Raw genomic sequence first — 26,999 nt, 5'->3', positions numbered from 1 at the left:
AATTTTTTACCATAAATACATTTACGAATTGATTTGGTGCTAAAATACTAACAGTTTTCTTCTCTTTTTTTTGTCAATCATATACATATGTATATCTTTTGTATATATTCTATCTGTTTCTGTTCCTGGTTTGCGTAGTATTGTTCTCGTTCAGCAATCGTGTGTTGCGGTAGCGTTGAGTGTAAATAAATTTGCCATCTATATCGCTTTGTTTGTATACGTCGATAGGTAGTTGGTTCACTTCGTTCACCATCTTGTGGTTGTTTTGTAAAATTTAGAATCGTTTTCCATGCGTCATGCATCCATGCGGCATGTGGTAGAGAGGGATATACATATACATATACGTTTTGGATATCTTATGTACCGATGTACGGATGTTCGCAGTGGATAATACAATATATAGAGACGCGATCGAGTCGGTAATAATAATGATATACAATCAGTTTTAATCATATGTCTACGGGTACTAACAGTAAGATAGATTTAGGTGTAGGGTGTGTTGTATAGAGTAAAGAAGAAGTCGGGGCATGTTAAGCGGAAGATTGTAGATTGAGTAAATAGATAGATTGTCCAACTCCAACTCTGCGGGGATGCAGTGCACTTCCCTAGTCATCATCGTCATGGATAGCCGCGCTGCTGCGCGACATCTTCATATACGCGGCGCAAATGCATTCGCACACGAATCGATATTGACTCTGGAATGGAATCACGGCAATCACATTATTATTCGATTGGGAGGAGAGACAGTCTATGGATACACTTACCACATTCTGGACCATGCAGGCGCGCTGGTCGCGCATGGTGCGCACAATGTCCAGGGGATAGACGGGCTCACGGGACTCCATCAGGGCCAGCGCCGTGTCCATCAGTATGAGCACACCAGTGCGTCCGATGCCCGCTGAGCAGTGGACAATCACAGGAGGATTGGCGGCACTGATGCACCTGCAAACAAGCATTAGTTTTCTGGGAATCATCTAACGACAGGATTACTCACTGATGCACACTGGTGGAGACGGGGGTCTCGTCCTCTGGCGTGGCTCCATTGCTGGCCGCACACTTACGCTCCCTCATCAGTCCTCCGTTCTCGTCGTCGCCGGCATCTGCGTCCATTAGTCGCACCTGCTTGAGGCTCTCTTCGATCTCCTGCAGCAGCGTGCGGTTCCTTGCGGCGCGCACTCTTTCGGTGAACTCCAGGAAGAGATTGGGGTCGGAGGGAACACAGTGGTCCGGCCAGGCCAGGTACTGCATGTGATGTATGTGCCGCTGCTCGTGCTTGTCCTTAAGCACAAACTCGCGGAAGACGAAGCTGCCCGTCTCGTCCGGTTTCTCGCTGAGGCATCGCACCGAGAAGCCGTCGGCCAGCTGCAGCTCCTCGCCGGTGACGGGCCAGTACTGGTGGCACTTCTGGCGCCCCGCCTCCATCACCGTCGTGAGCATCACCAGCAGGTGGCTGCTCTCCTGCTGCACCATGCGCCAGAAGTCCGTTGTGGTGCTGGCCAGAGGTCCCTGGGTGGCAATATATCGGTTGACCGCTCCTCCCGGTATCTCCATGTTCACGTAGTTGGCGTTGATGTAATCGCCGGTCAGGGAGTTCACCAGCGACACTCTCGTACAGTCGTCTGGAATGGGGGATTCAATTAGAAATGGGTCTACAAGGGATTGGAGGAGGCTCCTGCTTACATGGCGATATGTCTCGGTATCGATTCTTAGCCGCGTTGGCCGCCTTGCGCGCTTCGGTGATGGCCAGATCGGGATTCTTGCGGTACATCACCTCGTACTGGGCGAGCAGGGCGCCAGAGGCCAGGCCATCGCTGAGCAGCAACAGACTCTGGGTAAACAGGGCGTCGCCGTCGAGCAGGTTCGAGTGCGAGCCGATCTCATCGCTCTCCGGCACATACTGGTACAGCGGCTCTTCCTCCATTAGCAGCGGAGCCGAGCGCTGGGGCCGCACCGTGAGCAAAAGCTCGCCGCTGGACTGGTGCCGGCAATCACGGATCATGGACACCACCTGCTCGTGTCGCAGTCCGTGGACATCGCGGCCGTTGATCATGAGCACCTCGTCGCCCTCGCAGACACGTGGCGTGCAGCGATCCGCGGGCGTGTGCGGCACCACCTTGGACACCTGCACGGGCAGGCTGAGATCCACGCCTCCCTTCACATTGAAGCCGTAGCGACCCTGGTCGTCCGCCTGCAGGCGGATCGTTATCAGATCGCTGCCGCTGTCGGGCTGGCTCCCCACTGCATCCGCAATGGTGGTGGGCAGCAGCAGGGGACTGTGCTGGCCCGAGCTGTAGGCGGGCGGCATGGGTGACGGCGACTCGAAGCGTCGGCTGCACTGCTCAATGAATCCAACATCGCTGCAGAGACAAAAGATACAAGTTAGAATCCGACCTGCAGGCGTGATCGAAGGTCACTGGACTCACAGCTGAATGTCGTATTCGTCGCTCTGCTGCTCCCAAGCCTTGCGCGGCATGGAGTCGGCCTCCTTGGAGGTGACCTTGTTGTCATGGGGACGGCTCGTCTTCGTGATGGTCAGAATGGTGGATGCGGACGGTTTGCCATTGTGCTGCGAGGCAGCGCTCTCGGAGCCACCGCTGCCGCCGCTGTGCAAGAGAGGGGTGCCACCCGAGGAGCTTGTGGCACCAGCCCCTCCGCCGCCTCCTCCGGCCAGCAGCCTTTTGCTGGGCGACCGCACAAATACCTTGTGTATGCGGCCGCGCTGCTTTGACTCCTGCACCGCCTGGAGCTCCGTGCGGCCCGAGTAGTAGAACTTGCTGCCGAGGCTGATGTTGAGGAAGCGCGAGAGGCGGTGCGGCCGCTTCAGCCGGAAGAAGCTGTGATGCTCCACGCACGACTTCCACAAGGCCTTGGCGTGCTTGTGGCTGATCATGCCGAAGCCCAGCAGCGTGTCGTAGTTCTCGCTTGGCTCACGACGCAGCTGAATGAAGAAGTCCTTGCGCTTGAAGGACACCTTCACCATCTTGCTCCACGAGAAGGTGTTCACCCGCAGCGCATGCTGGAAGACCAGCAGCCCGACAGCCGACACGCCCAGCTGCAGATCCTTGCCGCTCGAATCGGTGGCCTTGTGCAGATCAATCCCGTACAGCTCCAGCCGCTTGCCATGCTCCAGATAGTTGTACTCGGCATCCGCTGGCAGCTGGCCCCGGTGCAGCTTGTGCAGCTCGCTCACCTTCCGCTCTGCCTCTGGTGTCTGCTCCGAGAGCAGCTGAAGGCCACTCAAGTATCCCACCTGATGTTCTGCCGCATTGAAGTCGCCCAGCTCCGCTAAAGAAATGTATATGGAAATGGAAATGGAAAAGAAGGATCAGAATGGGGGACATCTTAGTGAGCATAGAGTAAAGGCACAGGCACAGGCACACTCACACTGCACCGTGTAGCTGGCAAGCAGGCACTGGGTGTTGCTGGAGCATGGCAGCTTCCCCAGCAGAATGTTTCGCTTGATCTGCAGATAGAACTGGTAGCGTGTGAACTCCTCCTGCAAGCGGCTGGGATCGCTTACAAAGAACTGCAAAGGGAGTGAGTAGCATAGCATAGTAGTAACCTCTACTCTGGAGATCATCAGGATCATCAGGAGGCCCAGGCTCAGGCTCAGGCTCTTACCTTAACTCTAAACTCTAATAATGGAACGGCATCGTTGTCGAGCGAGACGCTGCTGCATTGTTTCTTGAACTGCTTCTGGGCATCCACCCATCTCTGCAAGGTGAAGAACAGTTCAGATTTAAATGAATATTTAGACACAGACGGGTACTGTGTACTCCATGTCTCATACATACCACAACATCCCCTGGCTTCTGTGGAAATAATAGACCAAAGTAGTCCCTTTCGGATAACTCGAGATATTGAAAGACCTGATCCAATAGTTCAGAGCCTTTCGCACGTTTCTAAAAAGGAAGAAAGTGTACAGTAGAGTGTGGCATGGGTTTCTCTGGAAGTGGAAGCCACTTTAATTGTCTTTCAGAGACAATTACAGTGATTAAATGACTGGAATTTAGCTGCAATTTGATAGACAGATTTCATTTGGGGCTTCATTTTGCGTCTTTAGCCGCCAAAGACCATCAACTGGAGAAAGAGAAAACGAAAACCTCGGAATGGAGATGCGAAAACGATGCGGACAAGTGCGTGTCTATATCTGAGGGGAGATGGCGCATGGGGAATGAAAGATCTCGGGGATGGAGATGGAGATGTGAGGTGCTTGCCACACAATGAAAGTGAGTCTCGTCTCAAGTGCAGATGCCAAAAATGAAACCGACAAAAATGAATAACCAATGAATGATGATTACAGAAAACTTTCTTTGTGTTTGCTAATAATTATGCGCATAGCGAATGAATCCCCTGAATAGTGGGTGGGGATGGGGATGGGGATGGGGGTGGCGATGGCGATGGCCTGGAGCCGCCTGAAACATGGCCTCACCTCGAGCCGAAAGGTGTGCGTGATGTCATCTAGGAACAGGACTGTGACGCATTGCTGCCGTTGCTGTTGGTTCTTCTTGTCGCGCGCCAGTTCGCTGCTGCCTCCGCGTAGACGAAAGTTCCTGCTCAAATTGCTCAAACGGAAGCGCTCAAACATGTCCGACCACGTCCATGCTGTCCTCCGGGGTTTAGGTTGCTAGTTTACGCCGATTGCCGGTTGCTGAATCACTGACGTCTCTTTTCTAATGCTTGGATGGCGCTTTGATTGAAGGGGAGAGAATCCTTATGGCAGTGGCTGTTGTTGGGGTTCCTCTCCTGGCTCGGCTTCTTGTTTATTCGATAAATTGGCAAGAATGTTTCTGTTTGTTTGTTTGTTTGCTTGTTTGTTTTTAGTAAGCTCCTCTCTTCTCCTCTCCTCCCTTTTCCTGCTGCTCTATTTTTGGATGGATCTCTGATTGACTGTTGGATGGTTGTTGCTGGTGTTGTTGGTGTTGTTCGTGTGTTCTGCAAAGACAGGGAGATACAAAAGAGAAGGAAATTTAGTTGATGAAGGCATACAGTTGTCGAGTTGCTTCCGTTTCTCTATACTTTTGTTTGTTTGTTTTACTGTCACCAACAATCAAAGCCCCCAACCAGAGCTCCATCTTCGCTGCTCTCCCTCTCCCTCTCTCTCTCTTTCTCGTTCTCTCTCTCACTCTCTGGCATACTTCCACGTAGAACAGACGACACTTTACACTTGCGACAAGTGCACGGGTGACTAATTCTTCATTGTTTCTTGAAGAACAGCCAGTCCGCTTCCCTGCCACCAACCGTTTCCTATGAGTGCCTTTCCACTTCCAGCTTTTACTCGAGGGTCGTAAGCAGGCCAAGAATAACTGTTGTCAAACGCGTAGATAAGGCACCGCAACACACAACTAACATAGCTCCGTACATAGATACAGATACATGGGGTGGAGGGGGGTACATTCATTGCTGGCTGGACAGAGAAACACTCTGGCTGAAAATCCGTCTTTGCAAATGATTGATGTACCATGTAATTGGCTTAAATGCTACAAAAATACCCACAGATACGAATATACTGTCTACCATAGTAGAATATAGCAATGGAATTGTAGCTATGTTTGTCTTCGTCTTCGTCTTTTTACCTTTTAACCTTCTTCTGTTCTCTTCGGTTCGGTTCTGTTGTGTATTTTCTGTTAACTGGGTTAAATGCACGCTGCTGGTGCTGCTGCTGCTGCTTTTGTTGTGCTTCTCTCTGGGGCGGGTACTCCGACGCGAATGATAAATGACGGAAAAAGAAATCGGAAACAGAGCTTTGTTCCCCCTTCTCCACCTTATAGCCTTCTCTATGGTGTTGTTGCCTGGTAATTATCGCCAAGTGGTTAACTGCCGAGCGTTCCCTTGAGTCAGTTCTCTAGGTCTCTGTCCAGGGATCGAACGGAGGGATAGGACGGACGGGACAGCAGTAAGCCTCCCTCTCTTGCCCCTCCGCCAAATTACGAATCGTTCTAAATATATGGGAATACATACAAGTGTCCGCTCAGTAGAGAGTCTTCACTGTACATTTGCGATCCTTTGTTCTCAAGAACTAAGAAATGTCTTGACGTGATGGATTCCTCCCATCAATAGATACGATATTTTTGTAGTCTGTTCTATAAAAACACACTGCTTCCGGGGCTGTTTTCGAGTCAATACTAGATGGCGTGGATATGGTATTCTGATGGGGGAATGAGGGGCAAACGCAGAGGCAGAACTACAACCTAGAACTAGAACCAGTCGAAAAGTGTGGGCTTTATCATTGACATGGGTATAATTTATATCGTGGCACAAAGCACTGAACCACAACTGAATCACAAATGGGCAATAAATAAATGTGGCTTAAAATCCTAGCACAAGGCGGCTTTCTTTATCTCTATCTCATTCTTTCGCCCATTTGGAGCCATTATCTCCGATCCCCGACACATTATCAGTAGCAATCATTAGGGCAAACATGCCGCCATGCAAATTTTTTAAGGCACACATAAGGCATCACACGCTGCACACATAATCACCATTCCATTACGGAGAAGAGGGCATCGAATGGGGGGGCAATGGGGTATAGAAGCACCCAGGGGTCGATAATATAATATAAGTTCTTTTGGCTGTCAACAGGTTGGCAAAAGTACAACAAATATGATTATTATTATAATAAACAAATGAAAGGTTGCGTCATTCTGTGACGCCCACGGGAGACGGGAGACGTGAGCCACACGGGGCAAGCAGGCAGACAGACCCGCGGGAACGTACCTTGTACTCGTATTCGAATTCGTACAACAACTGCCGCCAAACGGTGGGTGCTGTGTGCCATATTTGTGCGGAAGCCATAGGCCGGACCAGGCCAGGCCAGGCCGGGCCACACCAGACCAGACCAGGCCGTCGCGATCAACCATTGTGGTCGGACTGTAGCCTCTATTTATGGCCAGTGCAGGTTGTCTGTCCGATTGGGGGAGGAGGGGAACTGTCAGTTAGTCAGTCAGTCCGTCCGTCCACCTAGCACTCGCTTCTCAGTTACGTTTTTGGTTTCATTATGAAACTGAAATCGAAATGGACAACACCTAGAGAGGGGAGCTCTGGCGGCAGGGGGATTATGGATGCATTGTTTCGACGAGGAGGGGGGTGGTGGGGGAAGACTCTTTCGGTTCGTTGACCGACTTTCGGCTTCAAATTATCATTCATGCAAATATTTGCACACGTACGAGGGCTTTTGTTTGCGAGTGTGGGCATGTGTGTGTTTTATGTTGCTTTCGCTTGCTCTTCCTCTTGCTTTCTGTCTGTCTCTGTCACTCTGCCGCACTGGGATTCATTGATTCTGCTCTCATTGAGGGCAGCTTCCGCTTCTCTCTTTCTTTGTCCGCCGCAACGGAAAGCTCTCGCGGGTCAAACCAGTCGAGATCTAGCCAAGCCACCACTTTTCCAGCAGTACTTGAGATTGAAGCTTCGCCTTTGAGGGCTTATCTCTCGTGGTTACTCAATCCCCTCCCGAAGCACAACAACACTCATCTCGCTGGTTGACAAGGGCAATGGGCACAAAGCCCATCCCCATCCCCATCCCCATCCTCATCGATGGTGAGGTAATGGAAACCGCAGACTGCCGTTGAACTTCTAAGGAAACGAAATATGAGACGCGGCAAAGCCGCAAGATAGCCGCAAGCAACATAGAAGCGGAGGAGGGAGTGTCCCCCACCAAGGGTACCGGAGGACAACCAGCAGATGTCACTCAATTTCAATTACAATCTTCCGTCTATTCGAAGGGGGGGAGGGAGAAGCTTTCAGCGCTGGCCTGTCCTGGCAACGGCAGCCCCCATCAAAGTCAAATTAGAGCAAAATTGAATTCCCTTCCAGACCAGGTGGTCCTGAGGTCCAGGAGAGACGGAGGGAAGGAGGAAATGGGGAAATGGAGTGGAGCAGTGGCGTAGTGGCACAACCCTGAAATTACTTTTAAAATTGAACAATTTCATTAGGTCTTCTGGCCCCTGCCGGCGAATAGATAGCTAAAGGGGGATTACGGGCTCTTTCGATTGATTTTCTCTCGTGCCAGGGACGCATCAATTACATTGGAACGGCATTAATTATCGTCTATATATGCATTTGTTTGGTTTTTCTTGTACTGCTATGCGTCAGGGTTGCCATGTGTGCACATCGTATATTAGGATGGAAGGCAAAAAAGGGTGTGGGGCCACGGGCTTAGTCCGAGGGGCCGCTTATCGTTGTTTGCCTTTTAATTTTTATTGCTTCTGCCCCCGGCCGTCGCTGCCATCGAAAGTGCGCAGCGCACACCCCGTGTGTGTTTGTTCAACATTCAACATTCTTCTTATGCTATTTTCGTGTTCATATTTCACATGCAACACACACACACACAGCCCCCCGTTCGTAGTCCCAGGCACAGGCACGGATCCGGACGCAGACCCAGCCCCGGGCGACACTTACACTCGTATACACGATAGCTCGTATTTTACATAAACGTAATCACTTTTTACCTAGAATTCACACTAATTTCTCTGTGCTGATTGCCTCCTCCCTCCACTTTCAATCATACCATACATAGTAGTTTCTCTCAGTGCATGCTCGCAGCTGATTGCGCTCTTTCTACCTCTTTACGCTATTCTAATTCTTCGCACTCCTTTTACTTTTCCTCTTTCGGTTGTGCTTAGTGAGAGAGAGAGCGAGAGAAAGAAGGGGGGCTTACAGAAGGGGAGCGGCTTAGAGGCTGCCACTAATTGAAGAATGTGTAAACACACAATAAATGATTAATTGCACAAGACAGAACACAAGAAAGGGGGAGAACCATCACATCACATCACATGGCATCTCACTCGGATCAGCGGCCTTTTGCCGCTTCCCTCATTGCACTGCGTTCTGTTGCTTATGCTGAGGCTCTTCTCCATGCGTGTGTTGGTGGGATGTAGATTCAAGAGAAGGTAAGGCCGGTAAGGTACTTCTCCGGGTAGCATAGTAATTAGTCATCTTTTCTGTCGCGCAACTACAATAGGTTGCTTTGCCGGAAGCCACGCTCCCTAGGACTACCTTACCTGCCTTTTAATGTACTCTGCGTTCTGTCTTGCTCCCTCACACAAATCAGGAAGATGCTGCGCTGAGTAGGCGGCATATGCGGGACCTGCAACAGTGTGTGTGTGCATGCGTTTGCGAGTGCAAAAGGAAGAGGGAATTATAATAATAATTATCAGAAAGGGGAGACAAGGGCAGAGACATGCTGCTGCCTGCTGCAGCCGCCTGCGGCGAAAGATAAGCCAGCAACACAAGCAGAAACAACAACAAGATGTCTCTTACTTTTAAACCCCCCACTCTCTAAAACTCCTCATCGTTCTGGGTCTCGTGTCTGCGTTTATGCTGCACTTGAATTCTCACCAACAAGAATATATTTATACCCATGAACAGATGCATGCAAGAACATGCATCTACATGTGATTATTTCCCTTTTTTTTAAACAAAATGTTAAATGTTTTACACAAAACCGACCAGCGAAAGGGACGAGGGTCACAACACAGAACACCAACGCACTCTCATACATACACACCAGCGGCGTGAACATGTAATAAAAAAAAAACAACAAACAAAAATACACTGTTTCTAATCACAAATAAAAAATATTATTGCATTTGTTTAATTACTTTTTTTTTTTGGTTCAAAACGGACAAAAAACGAAAACCAAACCGAAACGAACTCAACTAGGTTAATCAGTGTGACTGCCGATTTATTAATAAAATATGCCGTCTGACCCTCAGAAATATACCTTTTCATTTTCAATATATACCGTAAATATACCAATGATAAAAACGAAGTTAACCCACTAAACAACCCTCTATTCAAACATGTTATCAACTTGAGTTAAGCCGTTTAAAACAATTATTTTGTTCTCCTAGTAGGTTCACCCTTCCTCTTCCCCTACAAACAAGATTTCCACGATATCTTTCACCTGCACTGCGCACAAATTCAATTTTTTCTTAATATTCGTGTGTATTTACATACGTACTAGTCGACAATGGGTTAAAGTTCTCTGTCCATACATCAATTCTATCGATATTTATTACGCGTTAAGGTATTTGTTGATTAAGAAAGCATTAAATTTTTAATTTTTGTTCAAGGGCAAGGGTTACCGTTTACGGTATTTTTGATACTTTTAGGTATTTTTGGGGGTCCAAAATGAGCCGACGGTATATTTACGGTATATTTTGAAAATGAGGCGGTATATTTCTGAGGGTCGGACGGTATATTTTATCGATAAATCCGCGGTCCCACTGGTAAGGGCAACGGGATGCGCTTGGAGCTCCTCAATTTCCTGGCTGGTACGATCATTGTACCATGGCCACCGACAACAAGGAATATATTGATAAGAATATATTTGGAGTGGAAAAGTTTTATTTAAAAAAAAACCTTTTCCCCGCATCGCACGAGCATACAGCATACGAGCTACATATACTTGAATTAAAGATTGGTTCAACGCCCTATAGTCGCGTCGGCTGCAGTGAGCTTTCTACAAACATTAAATTATCTTTCAATTTAAATAATATAAAGAATTTTAAAATAAAAACACAAATTATAAGTAAATGTAAAAAGTAAAAAACGTAAGTGAACAAATGTAATATAAACCATTTATATGAGTAAAGGGTTATATTAGATCTGAGCATAAAATGTATTTGTGTAACACCCAGAAGGAAGAGTTTCGGAGCCCATAAAGTATATTTATTCTTGATCATCTTCAATAGCCCAGTCGATTGAGCCAGTTCTGTTTGTCCGTTCGTCCGTCTTGTTTGACGCCTAGTTCTCAGAGACTATAAGAGCCAGAGCAACGAAATTTTGTATCCAGACTCGAGTGATATCACTCACAGAAGTGAACCAAGCTCTTTTTCAAAATTTTGCCACGTCCTCTTCCTCTTTGTGGCATCCACAATAGACAAGAGACAAGAGACAAGAAAACCATATCTGAATCAGATCGGATCATACTTGGCGTGGCCACGTCGCTTACTCATTTTTTGCCTCTGCATTATGTGAGCCCTCTGTCGGAGGGGAACCATATTGACTATGTATCGGGTATAAATGTAGAGTTGCGGTCGCTGCAGCAACTCACCACGTTCCCCCTCGTTTGTTATCGGTGCATGCATGTATGTACATACATATATACATATGTATATTTACGTTGAAATTTCAGCGGATAATATTAATTCGCTATAATATTAATTATTTTATATGTACATATATAGAAACAGCAACAACAGACGAAGGCTGGATGCCCCGATAGCCCTGTTTTAACTATGATTCACGATGTATGGATAATGCTTCACATGGGATAAATTCGTTAAAAGAGCATGAAAACAATGCATCCACATCCACGTTCACCACAAACCACACACTCATTTTTAATATCGGGTATAAAAAAGGATTATTTTATCCACATTTATCCATTTATCCATCCACTTTACTTATAACACTTCGCTGTACTCGTCTGGAGTTCATCGAACAAGCGAATAGACGCATCTCCTGGACTGCACAAAATACTGATAGCTCTGCAGCAAGTAAGATTTCGTATTGATCCGAGTCGATCCCGAATGCAAAGTGAGCAAAGATGATCGAAAAATAAAACCCAGCAAATATTGTAGCAAAACAAGAGATACCATCCTGTGTGTACCAAATATTTGAGGTATCTTTCTGGCTGTTTTACATGCATTATGTACAAACATATGTATATTATTCTCTACATCTTCTCTTTTCTTTTTGCACTCGCAGATTCTCTAGAGAAGAATGCTACAGAGAACGAGACCATTCTATACTGTGACTACTTCGACACGATGAACGTGACGGGGAGCCAGCGGCTGGTCAATGGTTCGTATCTCTACCAGGGTGTGGTCATTCCGGCCGAGCTTCCGGCTCTGCTGCCACCACTCTCAGTTAATGGCCAATGGGCAGTGCAGTGGCAGCATCGAGGTGGATCTGACCCAACTGAACCCCTACTTGAACGTAACCCTGGACGATGGCACGGTGGCAAGACGACACTTCCAGGAGGAGTTCATCATTCAGAGCGATCTGCCGATCCCCTGCAATGATATGTACCCGCTCAACGATCAAGAGGAGTAGGATCAGTACATAGTCTTTTAGGTTTGGACCACGCAACCCCCCGTACCCCGTTTCCCGCAAAGCCTAATGCGAGTGGTTTTCCTTAGAATGGATCTTTCCTTCGAACATACGACAGTGCAACGAAAATTTCGTGATGGCCAATTTCCTGTGGCTGAGTGTCTTCAGCTGGAATCTTCATTCCACGTTCAGATGTAGTGTGAGCCCCGTGAGTCGGTACCGGCCGAAGTACGTGTTCCTTATGTACAACGTCTATGCCTGGGGAATGGCATCCGTCCTCACTGCCGTCATTTATATGGTGGATCACCTTGTGGAGGATATTCCTGAGAATGAGCCCTGGATGCCTGGTGTTGGCTTCTACAACTGTTGGATAAAGAGTGGGTTCGCTATTGGTCTGGGGTTCAGATGATTCACAGTGTTTTGTACCTCATGTAGCTCAAGACTGGTCAGCCATGTTATACTTCTTTGGACCGATGTTGATTGTGATCATTTTCACTCGAAAAGACGCAACCGTTTTAGGTACTTTTTGTTGTACTTTGGTGTCGGTTAACTACTTAAACTTATTGATTAGATCTCTAGCATGGTTAAGGTTCTCTTTTCTGGTCTTATCTATATGAAGCTTTAACAATTTAACCACGATGCAGCATGTTGTAAAAGGTATAAAGACTTCAGCGTTATTTACAAATTATAATTTTGTGTGTTTCCCTTACGATATGAAGGTTCTTTGCCGCTTTCAAATTACTTCGTATCCAGGGATAGAGTGTTTTGCTTCTGAACATATCAAATTGAAGTTGGTGGGTAAATGAAAGCGCTTGCTTTTCTATGGGCCAATAAAAGTGCAACGTGTGCAAACGCGTCGAAGCTGGGACTTACTATGGCAATGTTTTTAATTGTATTTTGCATATCAGCCCTGTGACCAGGGCTTCTGGTCAGGGCGACAGCCTTCCCTTTCCGCCTCGTACATACATACATACACTACGGGCCAAAAAAATAAGTACATCGGTGTCGTGCTAGTTTGTTATGGAATAGCTCGAATTTTTGTAAACGTATGGATGCCAATTGTTTCTATTTAGAAAGGTTACAGTCTTGCCAAATATTTAAATCAAAAATTAAAGTGGGGAACATTCTTTATGCAACCTTATGCTGAGCAAAACATGCTCTTGAGAAAATGACCCAAAGCACACCTCACAGCTGGTCAAGGCTTGGTTTACGGGAAAAAATGTAAACGTTATGGCTTGGCTAAGTCAGTCTCCTGACTTAAACCCATTTGAAAACCTTTGGGTTGACATGAAACGTCGAATAGGTAAAAATACTTTTCGAAAAGAAACAGAATTATAGAGAATTTGTGCATAAAACTTGGTATGAGATTCCAGTGGAGACTCGCCGCAAACTTATTGCTGGTATGCCAAGAAGTCATCCAAAATAAGTGTGGCTATATAGGATACTAGTAAAAGATTATAGATTAAAAGAAAAAAGTGAAAAAATTGTTGCACGCTTTTAGTTTTTGGCTTTGTAGAATTGCTGTACTTATTAATTTGGCCAGCCCTTGTTTATGTTTTTAAGGTTTGAACGATCATAAAATATATATTTGAAATGAAAAATGCTTATGATAAATATTTGTAAAGTCTATTTTAGGTTAGTAAACTAAAATTTGATTTTTGAATTATTTTTATTAGAAAAGTAGTATGGACGTGAAAAAAGCTCATAAGCGTGTACTTATTATCTTGCCCAGTAGTGTACGTATATCTCGTGTATACATATGTATGTACGTATGTATGTACGCATTGCAGAAACAAGTTTGCAAGGAATAAACTTGAAGAGTTACAGAGGGAACCCAGTTCAAAATGAAGTCAAGCGCTCAGTAAGGGGCATAACGCGATCAGGCTTTAGCATTCAGTTCTGACCCAACCGTCAACCCGGACGCGTTCCATTGGAGCAGGAAAATAATTTCCCTTTGTGCTTTGTAGTCCTATACTACGGGAAGTATATGGCAGATTGGTTCAACGCCCTATATTCGCGTACGTTGCAGCGGTCTTTGTACATACAGTATGTGTAAATCTTTAATTGATACGGCGGCACTGTGGCACTGTATTTTTGCATTTAGGGAGGCGTTTCGTTATAAAGGTTTCTCCAACTCATTGGAGCAAAAAAAAAAAACATTCAATTATCTTTCAATTTAAATGATGTAAAGAATTTTAAAATAATAAAAAAAACTATAAATAAATGTAAAAAGTACACAAAGTAAGTGAAAAAATTTAATATAAACCATTTATATGAGTAAAGGGTTGGACGTTGAGACGTATGAGACGGACGTTGGTTCGTCTTGTTTGACGCCTAGTTCTCAGAGGATATACATATATGTAATGGATCGAAAAATAACATCGTCCGTTTATAATTAATCAAAAGTCTGAATAAATGTCGGAAACTGAATCACCCTTTATCCGCCGGCAATTCCCGTACAACGACAACAACTGTATTTTCCATTGTCGGGCTTCCTAATACATATACATAAGCATTCTTTGTCGTTCAGGGGACCCAACAGACTCAAAACGTCCGTCTTCGTTTTATTGGTATACGCGATATTCTTTTTTTTATAAATGTTACCCAGCAAGCCAACAAACGTGCCTTATGCGAGAGTTTCGCAAAACTCTCGCAAATGAGAGGAAAGTGGAAATAGGAAAGTGCGCTGCCGGTCCATAGCCATGCTACATGAATATATGAACCGAGCGTTCCTCGCGCCGGCATTTCTACTGTTTTCGTCGAATTGTGCAGAGCAAATACAATATTTCACACATTTAATAGAAATTTCTACTAATAGGTAAGTAAATTATTAATAAAACCAATAAAAAGTCGTATACAAGAAAATCATATGTATATCGGAGAGGCTCGACATGTTCAAAGAGCTACTGGAGATTTTGAGGTTAAACCGAATTATCGGCGAATGTGGCGGATTTTTTCTCCTGGCGTGGATCAGACTCCAAAAAGTGTGTAAGAGGTCTTTACCTTGTGTAATACGCAATTTGTAATCCATTTTTATTTTGTTTGCGCTTGAGGTTCAGGATTTCGACCACACAACTCAAAAATATTCCCAATATGGGCAGGAACGGAAGGCAAGATTGGAAAAAATTGATGCAAAAAAACTTAAATTGTGGGACATAATACATACATATATACTTTCAATATTCATATTCATATTAGATTCATTACATATTAAAAATTAAAAATATTTTTTTTTTTTCGGAACAAAATGGGAACGGGTAAAAAAAATATAATATTATGACTATAATAATATTAATTATTTTAACAACAACAAAAGACGAAGGCGGAATGCCCCGATAACCTTGTTTTAACAATGATTCACGCTGTATGGATAATGGTATTAATTGGTTAAAAGATCATGAAAACAATGCATACATACGCATGTACCCCATCGCATGCAAAAGCACTTTACTTATAACGCTTCGCTCTACTCATTTCAGTCTGGAGTTCATCGAAACAGCGAATAGACGCATCTCCTGGACTGCACAAAATACTTACAGCAAGTAAGATTTCGTATTGATCCGAATCGATCCCGAATGCAAAGTGAGCAAAGATGATCAGAGGTCTAGACTTAATTCATTCGAAAAATAAAACCCAGCAAATATTGTAGCAAGAGATACCATCCTGTGTATACCAAGCATTTGAGGTATCTTTCTGGCTGCTGTACATGCATTATGTACAAACATATGTATATTATTCTCTACATCTTCTCTTTTCTTTTTCCACTCGCAGATTCTGTAGAGTAGAATGCTACTGATATTGAGCGCTGTTTGTGTCACTCTGCTTAATACAGCGACTCTTGCTGCTACTGAGAACGAGACCATTCCAGACTGTGACTACTTCGACACGGTGAACGTGACGGGGAGCCAGCGGCTGGTCAATGGTTCGTATCTGTACCAGGGTGTGGTCATTCCGGCCGAGCTTACGGCTGAATTTGACTACAGGGTACTGCCGGACGACAGCACGGAGCCGGTGGAGAGACATCTGCGAGGCTGCGTCTGCCAGCTGCGTCCGTGTCTCCGACTCTGCTGCCACCACTCTAAGTTAATGGCCAATGGGCAGTGCAGTGGCAGCATCGAGGTGGATCTGACCCGACTGAACCCCTACTTGAACGTGACCCTGGACGATGGCACGGTGGCAAGACGACACTTCCAGGAGGAGTTCATCATTCAGAGCGATCTGCCGATCCCCTGCAATGATATGTACCCGCTCAACGATCAAGAGCAGCAGGATCAGTACATAGTCTTTGAGGTTTGGACCACGCAACCCCCCGTACCCCGTTTCCTTCAAAGCCTAATGCGAGTGGTTTTCCTTAGAATGGGTCTTTCTTTCGACCATACGACAGTGCAACGATGAGCAAGCGGGAATACTGCCTTCAGGCGTATGACTTCAGAGAGGGCGAGACGGAGTCATTCCGGATTGTTGCCCACAACTGCTCGATTAAGTCGAATAGCAAGACGGGGAAAACAGTTGGTGAGCACTGTCCCAATCCTCTCCGATCTTTGATCTCATTTATGTATGTTCCTATCCTCAGTGATCATTCTTACCCTCGTGTGTCTCGCCTGCACGATCACCGTCTATCTCAAACTGAAAAAGCTGCGGAATCTCCATGGAAAGTGCTTCGTTTGCTGTCTGAGTTGTCTATTCATGGGGTACCTTTTCTTATTGATGGACCTCTGGGAGCTGACAAATGCCATTTGCAAGCCATCAGGTATTCTTACGGATCGGATCGGATCGGATCGGATCGTATGTTAGTTCCGAAGTAATCGAACATTAACTCTGCTCCCGCTGTAGGCTACATTGGCTACTATTTCGTGATGGCCAACTTCCTGTGGCTGAGTGTTATCAGCTGGAATCTCCATTCCACGTTCAGCTGTAGTGTGAGCCGCGTGAATCGGTACCGGCCGAAGTACGTGTTCCTTGTGTACAACGTCTATGCCTGGGGAATGGCAACCGTCCTCACTGCCGTCATTTATATGGTGGATCACCTGGTGGAGGATATTCCTGAGAATGAGCCCTGGATGCCTGGTGTCGGCTTCTACAACTGTTGGATAAAGAGTGGGTTCGCTATTGGTTTGGGGCTCAGATGATTCACAGTGTTTTGTACCTCATGTAGCTCAAGACTGGTCGGCCATGTTATACTTCTTTGGACCGATGTTGATTGTGATCATTTTCAATGTGACCATGTTCATTCTCACGGCCATCCGTATTGTTGCGGTGAAACGCGAACTGCAGAGCATTGTCGATCGCCAGGAGAGAAAGCAGAAACTTAACTCCGACAAACAGACGTAAGAATGCTACCACAGATTATTGCAGGTATCAACTATCCTCTGTCTACGCTTGTCCCAATCACAGATATAGCTTCTTTCTGCGACTGTTTGTCATCATGGGCCTGAACTGGAGCCTGGAGATACTCTCATACTTGGTGCAGGACGACGACATATGGAAGAATGTCTTTCTGGTCGCCGACTACTTAAACTGGTCGACGGGCATCATCATCTTTTTCCTGTTCGTGATGAAGCGCAGTGTCTTGAGGTTATTCAGAGAAAGGTAAGTGATCTGTGCTCAGCTGTTTATAGATCGGGAAAATAATCGGGTTTCATCACAAAAATATCTCCGTTAAGGAATGACGATGAAGTTTCCGAGGAAGAGATATCGCTCGAAGAGACGCAACGGTTGTAGGTAAAGCGATTGATTTTGTTGGTACCTTTTGTTGTACTTTGGTGTCGGTTAACTACTTAAACTTATTGATTAGATCTCTAGCATGGTTAAGGTTCTCTTTTCTGGTCTTATCTATATGAAGCTTTAACAATTTAACCACGTGGCTCCGCTTTCTGCTCTGTTTTTAGCATGGTTTTTGGTGGCTTATTTTCGTTTTGTCTTGTTGGAATTTTGTTGCACGTGGAGAACTGCCTGCTTTCTATTTCTACTAAACCTCTAACGATTGTTTCCTCTCCTAGGAATCTTTCAAGGAGCACACGGAGTGTCGTAAGCATGAAATTCCAGGCCAGTCGCCATATAAATGGAAGATCAACAGCTAAACAACCGCGAGATAACTCATCCTCGCAGGCCTCTACACAAATTTAAGAATCAGACCCACCCCTTCGGAAAGTTTACTTAAGGGTAATAATCGACTATTAACTACTTACTAATAATCGTTGAGATAGGATTTTTATCAAAAATAACAATCGCATAAGTGAAGTTCCCTCTTCAAATAATAGTATTTTTATAAGAACTACTCCAAAAAGTGCGAGTAGTAAGTAACCATATTTTAACAATACTCATAAGCCTCATAAATCTCATAAACTATTTGTAAACCCTTTTTTTATAAAAATAAAAAATCCAGAAGACATGAGATGGAAAGCCTCTCCTTTGGGCTTTATTCTCCACAAGCAACTTTACATTTGTAACGATTTATATTTTAGAATACATCAGGGTTTCAGGTCAAGAATAGGTACCAATAAAGCTGAAAAGCCCCTTCCCTTGCACTTTTTGGTGTCTCCCCATCCCATGAGCAGAACCCTATAATTCCTCATGACCTCATGACCTTCTTCACGCAATGTCGGGCTGTGTCCGCGACGACCTATAAAAGGATTCTACCAGACGAAAGCCAAGCCCATTGCGAAATGGAAAGGCTACGCGAACTCACTCAGCGGATCAGACCCTCAGATGTGGACGAGGGCCGCATCGGATCCATCGAGCTGAATGTCTGGCTCGCTCAATTGACGGGACTTCCCCTCTTCGGACTGAAGCCGGAGACCAAGGCCGAGAGCATCCGCCTCCTTGTCGTCAGTGGAGTGGTACTGCCGTTGCTCTTCTGCTATGTGGTTTTGGAGATCTACGATCTGGTGCTCAATTGGGACAATGTGGATATCATGACACAGAATATGGTGATGACATTGACCCACGTGGGGTATTGGTTCAAGGTAAGGAGTTGCTGGAGCCTGCTTCTGCTGTAATCCCCATCCATTAAGTCCCCCATCAGGTTCTCAACACATTCTACTACTACGAGGACATTAGGCGGATAGTTTTCACGCTGAAACACCTCACTAGAACCTGCGTTCTATCCCCCGGGCAGAGGGAGACCTTCCATCAGCTGGAAGTGGAGAATAAGGTAGTTTGTCTCTTTTACTTCTCCCTGGTGGTGTTTTCCTCCACGCTCGCCATGGTCATGCTTCTGATTGGTAAGTGATTGGAGTCCACTCCAGTCTAGTCCGCAGTCCATTTTAAAGCACTTTATGGCTTTTTGGTGCAGTGCCGGATAATTTGGCCGGAAAGCGGTTCCCCTATCGCGTCCACATGCCCCACTTCCTGCCACCCATCGTCCAGTATCTGTACATGGGCCTGAGCATTATCTGGATATCGTGTGGGATCCCGACCATCGACAACGTCAACATGCTGTTTATGAATCAGATATGCATGCACCTCAAGATTCTCAACATGGCCTTTGATGTGCTTCAGCGCCAAGTGGATCCCAACATCTGGATGGTTTCGATTGTGAAGTACCACAGCGTCTTGATCAAGTAATGGCATCCATCTGTTTTTGCTGCAAGTTCATGAGAAAAATTGTATTCACTTGCAGCTTGCGTCAGCGACTGGAGCAGATATACCGCCTGCCCGTCTTGTTCCAGTTTGTGTCGTCGCTTCTGGTGGTGGCCATGACCGCCTTCCAGGCGATGGTGGGCGATGGTTCCGGGAGCTCGGTGCTCATCTACTTCCTCTTCGGCGGCGTCATGTGTCAGATATTCCTCTACTGCTGGTTCGGCAACGAGGTCTTTGAGCAGGTGCACTCCCATGATACACATATCTATTCTTTCAGGTGGGTTTATTCTTCTTATTTCCAGAGCAAAACCCTATCGACTTCCGCCTTTGGCTGCAATTGGCACGAATTCGATGCTCAGTTCAAGAGGACTCTCCTCATCTTCATGATCAATGCGGATCGACCGTTCCTCTTCACCGCCGGCGGTTTCATGGGCCTAACCCTGACGAGCTTTGCCAATATCCTGGGCAAGTCGTACTCCATTGTGACAGTGCTCCGTCACATGTATGGCAGGGCCCATTAAATGGCTTTTAAAATATACCAATATATAATACATGGACGTCATGTGGGGAATCACTTAGCCCCATTTGGGACATTAATTTGATTATTAGATGTCCTCACACATTACCACATAACTACATACATGATTACTATTATTTGGTACTTACTTCTTTGAGGTATGACAAGGTATATCCACCCAGAGTATCTTTGCCTTGTTTTTTAAGTATATTTTCTATTTTCCAGTCACTGGGTATCACATAGTCCATATCACGCACATTTCGGTGTTTTTCTTTGAGGTTGAAACAGTCTTATAAGGTGTATTTTTCCACTCCTGCTGGAATTATAAATTTAACCTGAAATGGATTCGAAATGTGTATAATCAACTATTGAAAGGTGATTCAATCAATTGGTAGAGTTTTACAAACGTTTAAAGGTTATTATTTTCAGAAAAGCGTTGAGTACTTATCAAATAAACTGGCTATGTAGAAATTATATTTGCCTTAAATCCTCAGATCCTTAAATATACTACTGTTTCGGGACACAATCAAAAATTAAGGGAAATGGGATAATCAATTAACAAATTTACTATAAAATTGTTTAATAGAATTGTGTCATTGCATTATTTATAAAAGAATTATTTAACAAAAAAATAATACATTTCGAAAATTATATTCGTTAGGGCCCCAAAATCCCACTTTGATGTTCTTTTTACATGAATTCTACAGCTGTCCAGGCAGCGCCATCTGTTGTTATTTACATAAAGTCTACCTCTACAACAACACAACAAAGGCACCAACAATCTACGAACAGGGCTGTCAGAAAAGATATCAGAGTCAATACCAGCTGGACTCGAAAAAAATATGCTACAACTGGCTAAGACCAAAACTAAATAAGCTACAAATTAGGCGAAATATTATTGGTTTTTTTTTTCTGCCACGCAGCACATGACACAAATGGAGAGCATTGGAGCTTTGGCAGAAGGCCATCACGAATTGCACAGAAAACTATACTCCGATACTTTATATAAAAAAATGCTTATCAGCATATATAAACATTTTGAAACTTGTATAACCAATTCCTCTTTAAAAAATGCTAGACCTAGTCGAAAATATGCTAAAATGGCAGCACAGCACTGATGTACGTATGTACCAAAATATATGTAAACTCTACATAAGACCTCTACATTCTGCTGTTACATTACCTGCGAGCTTTTGCAAGCTTTTGGAAAGCTGCTGCCTCTGTAAATCGAAGTAGCAGCCACACAAGAACGGTTTCATATGACGGAAGTTTTTTATTACTTTTATACACACATGAAACATTTTGATGCTGGTAAAATCGGAAAGCATTAGCTTTCTTAAATTCATACGACTCTTAACATTATGTTACTTAACAGAGTTTCGGTAATGAATTTAACGTTCATGGAATTTAACAGTGGTTGATGCATTGAAATCCATTAACAGCCGTATGTTAAGCTAAGAGATCGGAAGAGAGCGCCGCCCGAGAGTTCGAGTGGGAGGACGTAGTGTTGCCAGGGGTTCTTAATGCTAAAGAAACGAGCGTTAGTTTTTGAATCTAAAGGCAATTCGAACCGCTATCACTACTGCGACTGCCAGCGAACGGCATTCTACAATCAACATATTAGCGGGGGCTAAGCAAACGATAAGTTACGCGTTTATCTGCCGGGTAACTCGGGGTCGTGTCTTGTAAGCAATGTAGCCTATGCGCAGTGGGCAGTGTGTATTGTGTGATCCAGAGCCTTCTATGAGCCAGAGCCTGAACTTTGTGTTTGTTCATTAAGAGAAATTCTGAAGCACTTAAGATCTTTCTGTGGAATGCGGAGGAACACGCATACCCATACCCATACCCATCCCCATTCCCCCTCTTAATGTTTGCACTCGTTCAAGGTCTTCTTCTGCATGGTGTATCTGTGTCGGTGTCTGTGTCTGTGTGTGTGTTTGGTATCCGCCCCTTAAAAACTTTGCAAAGCCACAAAATCTTCGAGCTCGTAGAGCTCCCGAAGAGCCTTGGGATGCCTGCGCTGCCCGACTGTTCGTTCGGTTCGCCCGATGATTATAATGCGATTTTAATGTCTCGCTCAACCCACAGACACAGTCGTCGTCGCTTGTTGTCTCTTCGGGGGTATCTCCAATTGTTTTGTACTGAATCTTTTGTACTTAGGCGAGTGTGTACATGTGTCGTAGCCGGCACTTGTGTCGCGCGGGCTCAATGCTAAACGAAACCAGTTTCTTCTGTCTTTCGATGAACTCTCAAGATCTCGTCCGTCAAAGGGGAATACCATGGAGGCTTCACTGTCACCGTAACACACCCCGGGCACGTTCCAATCGTTAAACGCATTCGATCGTTTAATAATTGCAATATAATGTACCATCACCATCTAAAATCTCCCCATAGATGTGGTTAATGTTCGGTTCCAAGGGGTGGTCTGGTCTACATATGTATGTATCTGTCTATCATTATGCAACCCATGCGATCCATTCGCATCCCTGGATAGACATTGGAATAGTAATTGACGACGGACTTGGGCTTGGACTTGGCTGACTTTTGGTTTATAGCTGACTCTGAACACGTACCGTACTTATTAGTTTTGACTATATATATACATACATATGTATACATATGTATATAATATCTCTGTAGAGTTGTGTGTGTGTGCTTTTAAAGCTCTACGTGTTAATGTTTGCTTTCCCCGATTCGAGACGTGGGATTTGGGTTCCTTTTTTGGTGGCTCTATAGCGCTACTGTAAAGCATGTCCCACCCAGTGGGGACAATCTACATACATATGTACATATATTCTTTAACTGATTCACAATTCGAAAGCGGATTTTCGTTTGTTTGCTTAAATTTGCTCAAGGTCGAAGCGTTGTATGGTTCGTTCCCATAGTTCTCTCGTATCAGCAAGTGAGTAGCAAAGCATATCAACGTCGAAAAGTACCCCCCCCCGGGAAGATCCCACAGAGGGGCCAAAGGGTATCGCCTTGCAGATGCTACAGATGTGCCGTGCTCTATGGGTGATGACACCCGTCATAAAAATGTTCCTTCTCGCACTCTCACTATCTTTGTTTGAGTCCAGAGTATCTTAAATCTTCGTTAACGCCTCCTTTAATACATAGTTGTATATATGCACCTCTTTTCTGTTCTGCAATGATCTCTCAGTCACTAGCTCTAGGAGTTTTTATGTTAGGTGGTGGTGCTATCTCTATCTCTGTTTCTCTTCTGTCAATGCTTTCCAAGCTTACTCTCTGCTTATCTGATTCGCATTCCTGTTCCTACGATCTCTTCTGTAATGATTACTGGGAGCTTTCGCACACTCTCCCTTTCTTTTGTTCTCTCCGAAGATCAAAGTCACCGAAAGCCAAAGCAAAACAAAGCAAGCACAACACTCGATTGAACCACCGTTAGGTATTGAGCTTTGCTCTAGCTTAGCCCAAAAAAGCTCCAGCTAATTATACGCTCTGTTTGGACATATTGTTGATCACACTTTGAGTCACATCCCATCCCCAAAACAACAGCCAAAGTACGTACTGCCCCCGGGGGCCACTCCGCCACTCCACACTCCGTTCAAGAAGTCCCCATTCATGTCCGATGTCCGATAATTGCTCTGTTCGCGCACAAACAATCAGCAGACAGTCGAGCCACTGTTTCTGCTGGGCTGGCACACTCGATCATGCACTACAAAGATTTCGGTTTTGTTTTGTTTAAATTTCAATTATAGCGTGGAAGCTTAACAGAGCGCTAGCGCCAGCGACAGCGCCAGCGCCAGAGCACCCAACAGCGGGACCCCGAACAGTGGGGCCCTGTTATCCGTCCGTCAGTCAGTCCGGCTGCTTGCCTACCTTTAATTTTTGCAGTCCGCGGCTCGGCCCGCCTCGAGTTCATTTCGCTACGAGACGTTGACGGCTGTGGGAGTGTTGTGAGTGAGCAGCGGCGGCTGAATGGAAACTCCAAACAAAATACAAATAATACAAAATAATAAAGACACGAGAGAGACAATCATAATATGGGAATTACGACTGCCAGTGTTAATTAATTTGTAATCTAGTGTGTTGTGCCTTAAACCGCACTTATTTATACCTTACAAACCGGTTCGTTCGGTGTCCACAGTATCGTCGAATGTTCGCATATTTACACCCACTCTAGTGGGAATTCCAATTCCCCCTCCGAACTCGAAGTCGAAGTCGAAGTTTGTGTGTGCTTTTTTTTCCCTGTGTATTCGAGGGTGTGAGTGAGAAATAGCCGATCGGCGGGTCACTATATGTACAGATATACACATTATGGCATTATGGTTATGAGGATTTCTTGAGAAACCCCAGGTTGGCCAGGTACAAAAACTTTTATGCGGTTACCCACCTTGAGAGCGAACAGGCCACAGACTCTTCCCGTCGCACAACAATTTGCATAAGAAAAACCTGCTACAAAAAACACATCCGATCCGACTGATTCGAACGAAACATCCCCATTCCCCATTCCCCAAGACCCAAAACCAAGTTTCGTTATTGGTTTTTTGTGCCGATAATACAAGTATATTTTTGCCGGTACTTGTCAATCCACTTTTTCGCACACTCAAGCCAACAAAACCAGCAAAAACATCAAAAACACTCTTCAATCAAAGAGGTTCATTTATTTGTTCAGTTATTGCTATATCTACAACATATATATGTCGGTATAGATAGAAATACACTGATCTACGGACAAGGAAAACCCGAACAACACTTTGGAGCTGAATAAATTTATAATATTCATTCATTATTCATCGCTTGAGAGCTTGAGATCTCGGGGTAAGTCTACAGAACCTGTACTCGTATCATCTGTTGATCATTAATCTATGCTGCCTTTCCCAGAAACGAATCTTCAAGCATTTCCCCAGCATTTCCATTTAATAGTTTCGTTCCATTTACAAAATATATCGAAATATTTCCGCCTTTCGTAAAGAATTTTGTATGCTGCCAAAAGATCTGGCATAATTTATGGGCTGGGTCCTGAATGAAATGAAATTTATATTTATAATTTAATGGCAACTCATTTATATATCATATCTGAACGGATTAAGTGGTGGATCGTTTAAATGGCTTAAGTAGATCTAGGATCTATGGTGGAATTTATGATCATGCGGTGTCAAGTGACTCACTTGATTGGTTCAACGGATGGGAGGGGAAGGGTGATAGGTGTCGTCGCACTCGATGCCCCCCATATAATTATAGCCATTTACTTGCCAGGAGAGGAGAGTGCTTTCCAGATAAGAAAATCAAAGCGCGCCTGCAAAAGCCTGGCTAATTGCATGACAAATAAGTAAAACAAAAAAAAAAAAAAACAACTGTGTTCGGCAATCGATGCATTGCACACACCAGACTCTGATTGAGTCACTGAGGCTGGAATCGCTTTGGCAGTGGTAGAAGAACACCCTTTGGAGAAGATCTCACCTTGACTATCCCATCATATCGTATCGTATCGTATTGTACCATACAGACACAATCCCATCGTCTGGGAATCGACATGGAATGGGAATTTGAATTTGAATTTGTTTATACTTTTGCACACATTTGGCGCTTGGGGGGGATATCGCTGTTGAAACATCTTTGGAATATTGTTTATTGTTTGCTTAGAGGTCTGTTTATTTCGCTACAATTTTCCAACAGTTTTTGCTCTGTTTCTATATATAATAGATCTTTTATCCAAAGCAGAGCCCACCATCGCAATTTGATATATGTATACATATAATCAAATAATATACAATTTTTAAAGTGGAACTGCGATTAAAGTTGCACTATCACGCATGTGGGAGTTGTTCCAAGGGCATTGGTGCTCTGGGGTGGGGGTTCTGGCTGCCTGCCTGACTGCCCTCCCGTTGTGCATTTTCACGATAAGCCAAATGCAATTACCAATTAATTAGTTAAATGCTTTTGTGGTGCGTTTTTACAGCTGTATTTCCTCCGTATTTCCCTGCTATCTGGAGCCATTTTTCTCGCCTCGAATCCCAGGTCTCTAGCCATTACATTACTCACTCCCAGCAAGCATATTAATCTCCTGGGGTTCGGTTCGGACGGTGACGGTGCCGGCGGCTATGGTGTTTGGTAGGCAGGGTTCCATTCAATCTCATGTTTCCGACGCACACTCATAGATCGAATGGGGGTTTCTCTTTGGGATCGGTCGAGTGTACTCTGGAGGCAGCTAGTCCCTGTTTGGGGCCGAGAAATTATGAATAATCGGCTGTTGTTCGATGCTAAAAAACTTAACAACATTCCACAACTATCATTTAGATACAGCCTCGAAATGAAATTCATATGCATTTTAGGTACATTCTATATATCCATATCTATAAGGAAAGCCTAGGGTAAGAACAACATACATATTTATAGAAATAACACATTCAATTTAAAATTCATTCGGTATAAATTGATGTAAATTATAGAGATGATTACGAAATACATAATACGAATATAAGGAGAATTAATAGAATTTATCGAATTTGGACAGCGTATCCGCACACAAATTTGAATACAAACCATTCACAGATCTCTCTAGTTCGAGTTGATTTATGGAATCGATGATCGTTTGGTGCGCGATATCAGACAGGGTATCCCCCCATTCATTTAATTGATTCTAAAGCTTTCTCCCGCCCCATCATCGATGCTAATGAGCGAGAGAGCATTTATCTTTTGCGCCGAGTGGCAAGTTCAGGGCGGTATCTGTTGACTGTCGACTGTTGAGTGGTGTTGGTGTTGGTGTTGGTGTCGGTGGAAGTGTGTGGCAAGTATCAAGGAATAATATTTGGCAAACTTGCCATCCCACTCTCCAATGGCAATCAATTTGTGGCTGGCTCGGTGGGCTCCCCGTGCCTTTGTT

General features: G+C 44.7%; 4 protein-coding genes across 5 annotated transcripts; 2 read left to right on the top strand and 2 right to left on the bottom strand.

The window, feature by feature from the left end:
- LOC6601070 (tyrosine-protein phosphatase non-receptor type 4) lies at window positions 1–4,892 on the bottom strand. The gene is made up of 9 exons (XM_026991507.1): window positions 4,433–4,892; window positions 3,795–3,902; window positions 3,622–3,714; window positions 3,385–3,526; window positions 2,424–3,285; window positions 1,681–2,357; window positions 995–1,619; window positions 765–942; window positions 1–695 (listed from the first exon to the last, which is right to left on the bottom strand). Exons 1-9 carry the CDS (start codon window positions 4,586–4,588, stop codon window positions 606–608), a joined length of 2,931 nt encoding a protein of 976 aa, XP_026847308.1. The 5' UTR covers window positions 4,589–4,892; the 3' UTR covers window positions 1–605.
- LOC113566329 (AT-rich binding protein-like) lies at window positions 4,803–6,460 on the bottom strand. The gene is made up of 3 exons (XM_026991510.1): window positions 5,962–6,460; window positions 5,577–5,792; window positions 4,803–4,935 (listed from the first exon to the last, which is right to left on the bottom strand). Exons 1-3 carry the CDS (start codon window positions 5,994–5,996, stop codon window positions 4,821–4,823), a joined length of 366 nt encoding a protein of 121 aa, XP_026847311.1. The 5' UTR covers window positions 5,997–6,460; the 3' UTR covers window positions 4,803–4,820.
- A 4,067-nt stretch (window positions 6,461–10,527) lies between these two features.
- LOC6601071 (G-protein coupled receptor Mth) lies at window positions 10,528–18,080 on the top strand. Of its 2 annotated transcripts, XM_026991509.1 has the most exons (9): window positions 15,729–15,742; window positions 15,829–16,347; window positions 16,413–16,569; window positions 16,631–16,807; window positions 16,891–17,154; window positions 17,213–17,384; window positions 17,452–17,646; window positions 17,721–17,778; window positions 18,057–18,080. In XM_026991509.1, the coding sequence occupies exons 2-8, from the start codon at window positions 15,844–15,846 to the stop codon at window positions 17,776–17,778; spliced, it is 1,527 nt and encodes a 508-aa protein (XP_026847310.1). In that variant the 5' UTR covers window positions 15,729–15,742; window positions 15,829–15,843; the 3' UTR covers window positions 18,057–18,080. The 2 variants fall into 2 exon arrangements, 1 of the variants encoding a protein (XP_026847310.1); XR_003409060.1 differs by lacking the exons at window positions 15,729–15,742; window positions 15,829–16,347; window positions 16,413–16,569; ... (4 more) ...; window positions 17,721–17,778; window positions 18,057–18,080 and adding exons at window positions 10,528–10,553; window positions 11,190–11,626; window positions 11,713–12,081; window positions 12,147–12,742.
- Window positions 18,081–18,722: 642 nt separating this feature from the next.
- On the top strand, window positions 18,723–20,159 carry LOC6601072 (odorant receptor 85c). Its single transcript, XM_026991571.1, has 5 exons — window positions 18,723–19,022; window positions 19,082–19,280; window positions 19,352–19,619; window positions 19,679–19,880; window positions 19,941–20,159. The coding sequence occupies exons 1-5, from the start codon at window positions 18,723–18,725 to the stop codon at window positions 20,157–20,159; spliced, it is 1,188 nt and encodes a 395-aa protein (XP_026847372.1).
- Window positions 20,160–26,999: the final 6,840 nt, after the last annotated feature.

The sequence above is a fragment of the Drosophila persimilis genome, unplaced genomic scaffold (assembly GCF_003286085.1).
Source record: "Drosophila persimilis strain 14011-0111.01,24,50 unplaced genomic scaffold, DperRS2 tig00000676-arrow-arrow-pilon, whole genome shotgun sequence".
In the NCBI taxonomy this organism is placed as follows: domain Eukaryota; kingdom Metazoa; phylum Arthropoda; class Insecta; order Diptera; family Drosophilidae; genus Drosophila; species Drosophila persimilis.
This window is presented reverse-complemented; position numbering and strand designations above follow the sequence as displayed.

Bases quoted from the DNA above. Each gene is read 5' to 3' on its own strand.
- LOC113566329 (XM_026991510.1), bottom strand. From the start codon at position 5,996: ATGTACAGTGAAGACTCTCTACTGAGCGGACACTT. The intron at 5,793-5,961 runs GTATGTATTCCC...GATAATTACCAG, and splicing joins TCTCTACTGAGCGGACACTT to GCAACAACACCATAGAGAAG. The intron at 4,936-5,576 runs GTAAAAAGACGA...CTGTCTTTGCAG, and splicing joins GAACAGAAGAAGGTTAAAAG to AACACACGAACAACACCAAC.
- LOC6601072 (XM_026991571.1), top strand. From the start codon at position 18,723: ATGGAAAGGCTACGCGAACTCACTCAGCGGATCAGACCCTCAGATGTG. The intron at 19,620-19,678 runs GTAATGGCATCC...ATTCACTTGCAG, and splicing joins TACCACAGCGTCTTGATCAA to CTTGCGTCAGCGACTGGAGC. The intron at 19,881-19,940 runs GTGCACTCCCAT...TCTTATTTCCAG, and splicing joins GCAACGAGGTCTTTGAGCAG to AGCAAAACCCTATCGACTTC.
- LOC6601071 (XM_026991509.1), top strand. From the start codon at position 15,844: ATGCTACTGATATTGAGCGCTGTTTGTGTCACTCTGCTTAATACAGCG. The intron at 16,570-16,630 runs GTGAGCACTGTC...TCCTATCCTCAG, and splicing joins CAAGACGGGGAAAACAGTTG to TGATCATTCTTACCCTCGTG. The intron at 17,155-17,212 runs GTGGGTTCGCTA...TACCTCATGTAG, and splicing joins CTACAACTGTTGGATAAAGA to CTCAAGACTGGTCGGCCATG.
- LOC6601070 (XM_026991507.1), bottom strand. From the start codon at position 4,588: ATGTTTGAGCGCTTCCGTTTGAGCAATTTGAGCAGGAACTTTCGTCTA. The intron at 3,715-3,794 runs GTATGTATGAGA...TTCACCTTGCAG, and splicing joins AGAAGCCAGGGGATGTTGTG to AGATGGGTGGATGCCCAGAA. The intron at 696-764 runs GTAAGTGTATCC...ATTCCATTCCAG, and splicing joins CCTGCATGGTCCAGAATGTG to AGTCAATATCGATTCGTGTG.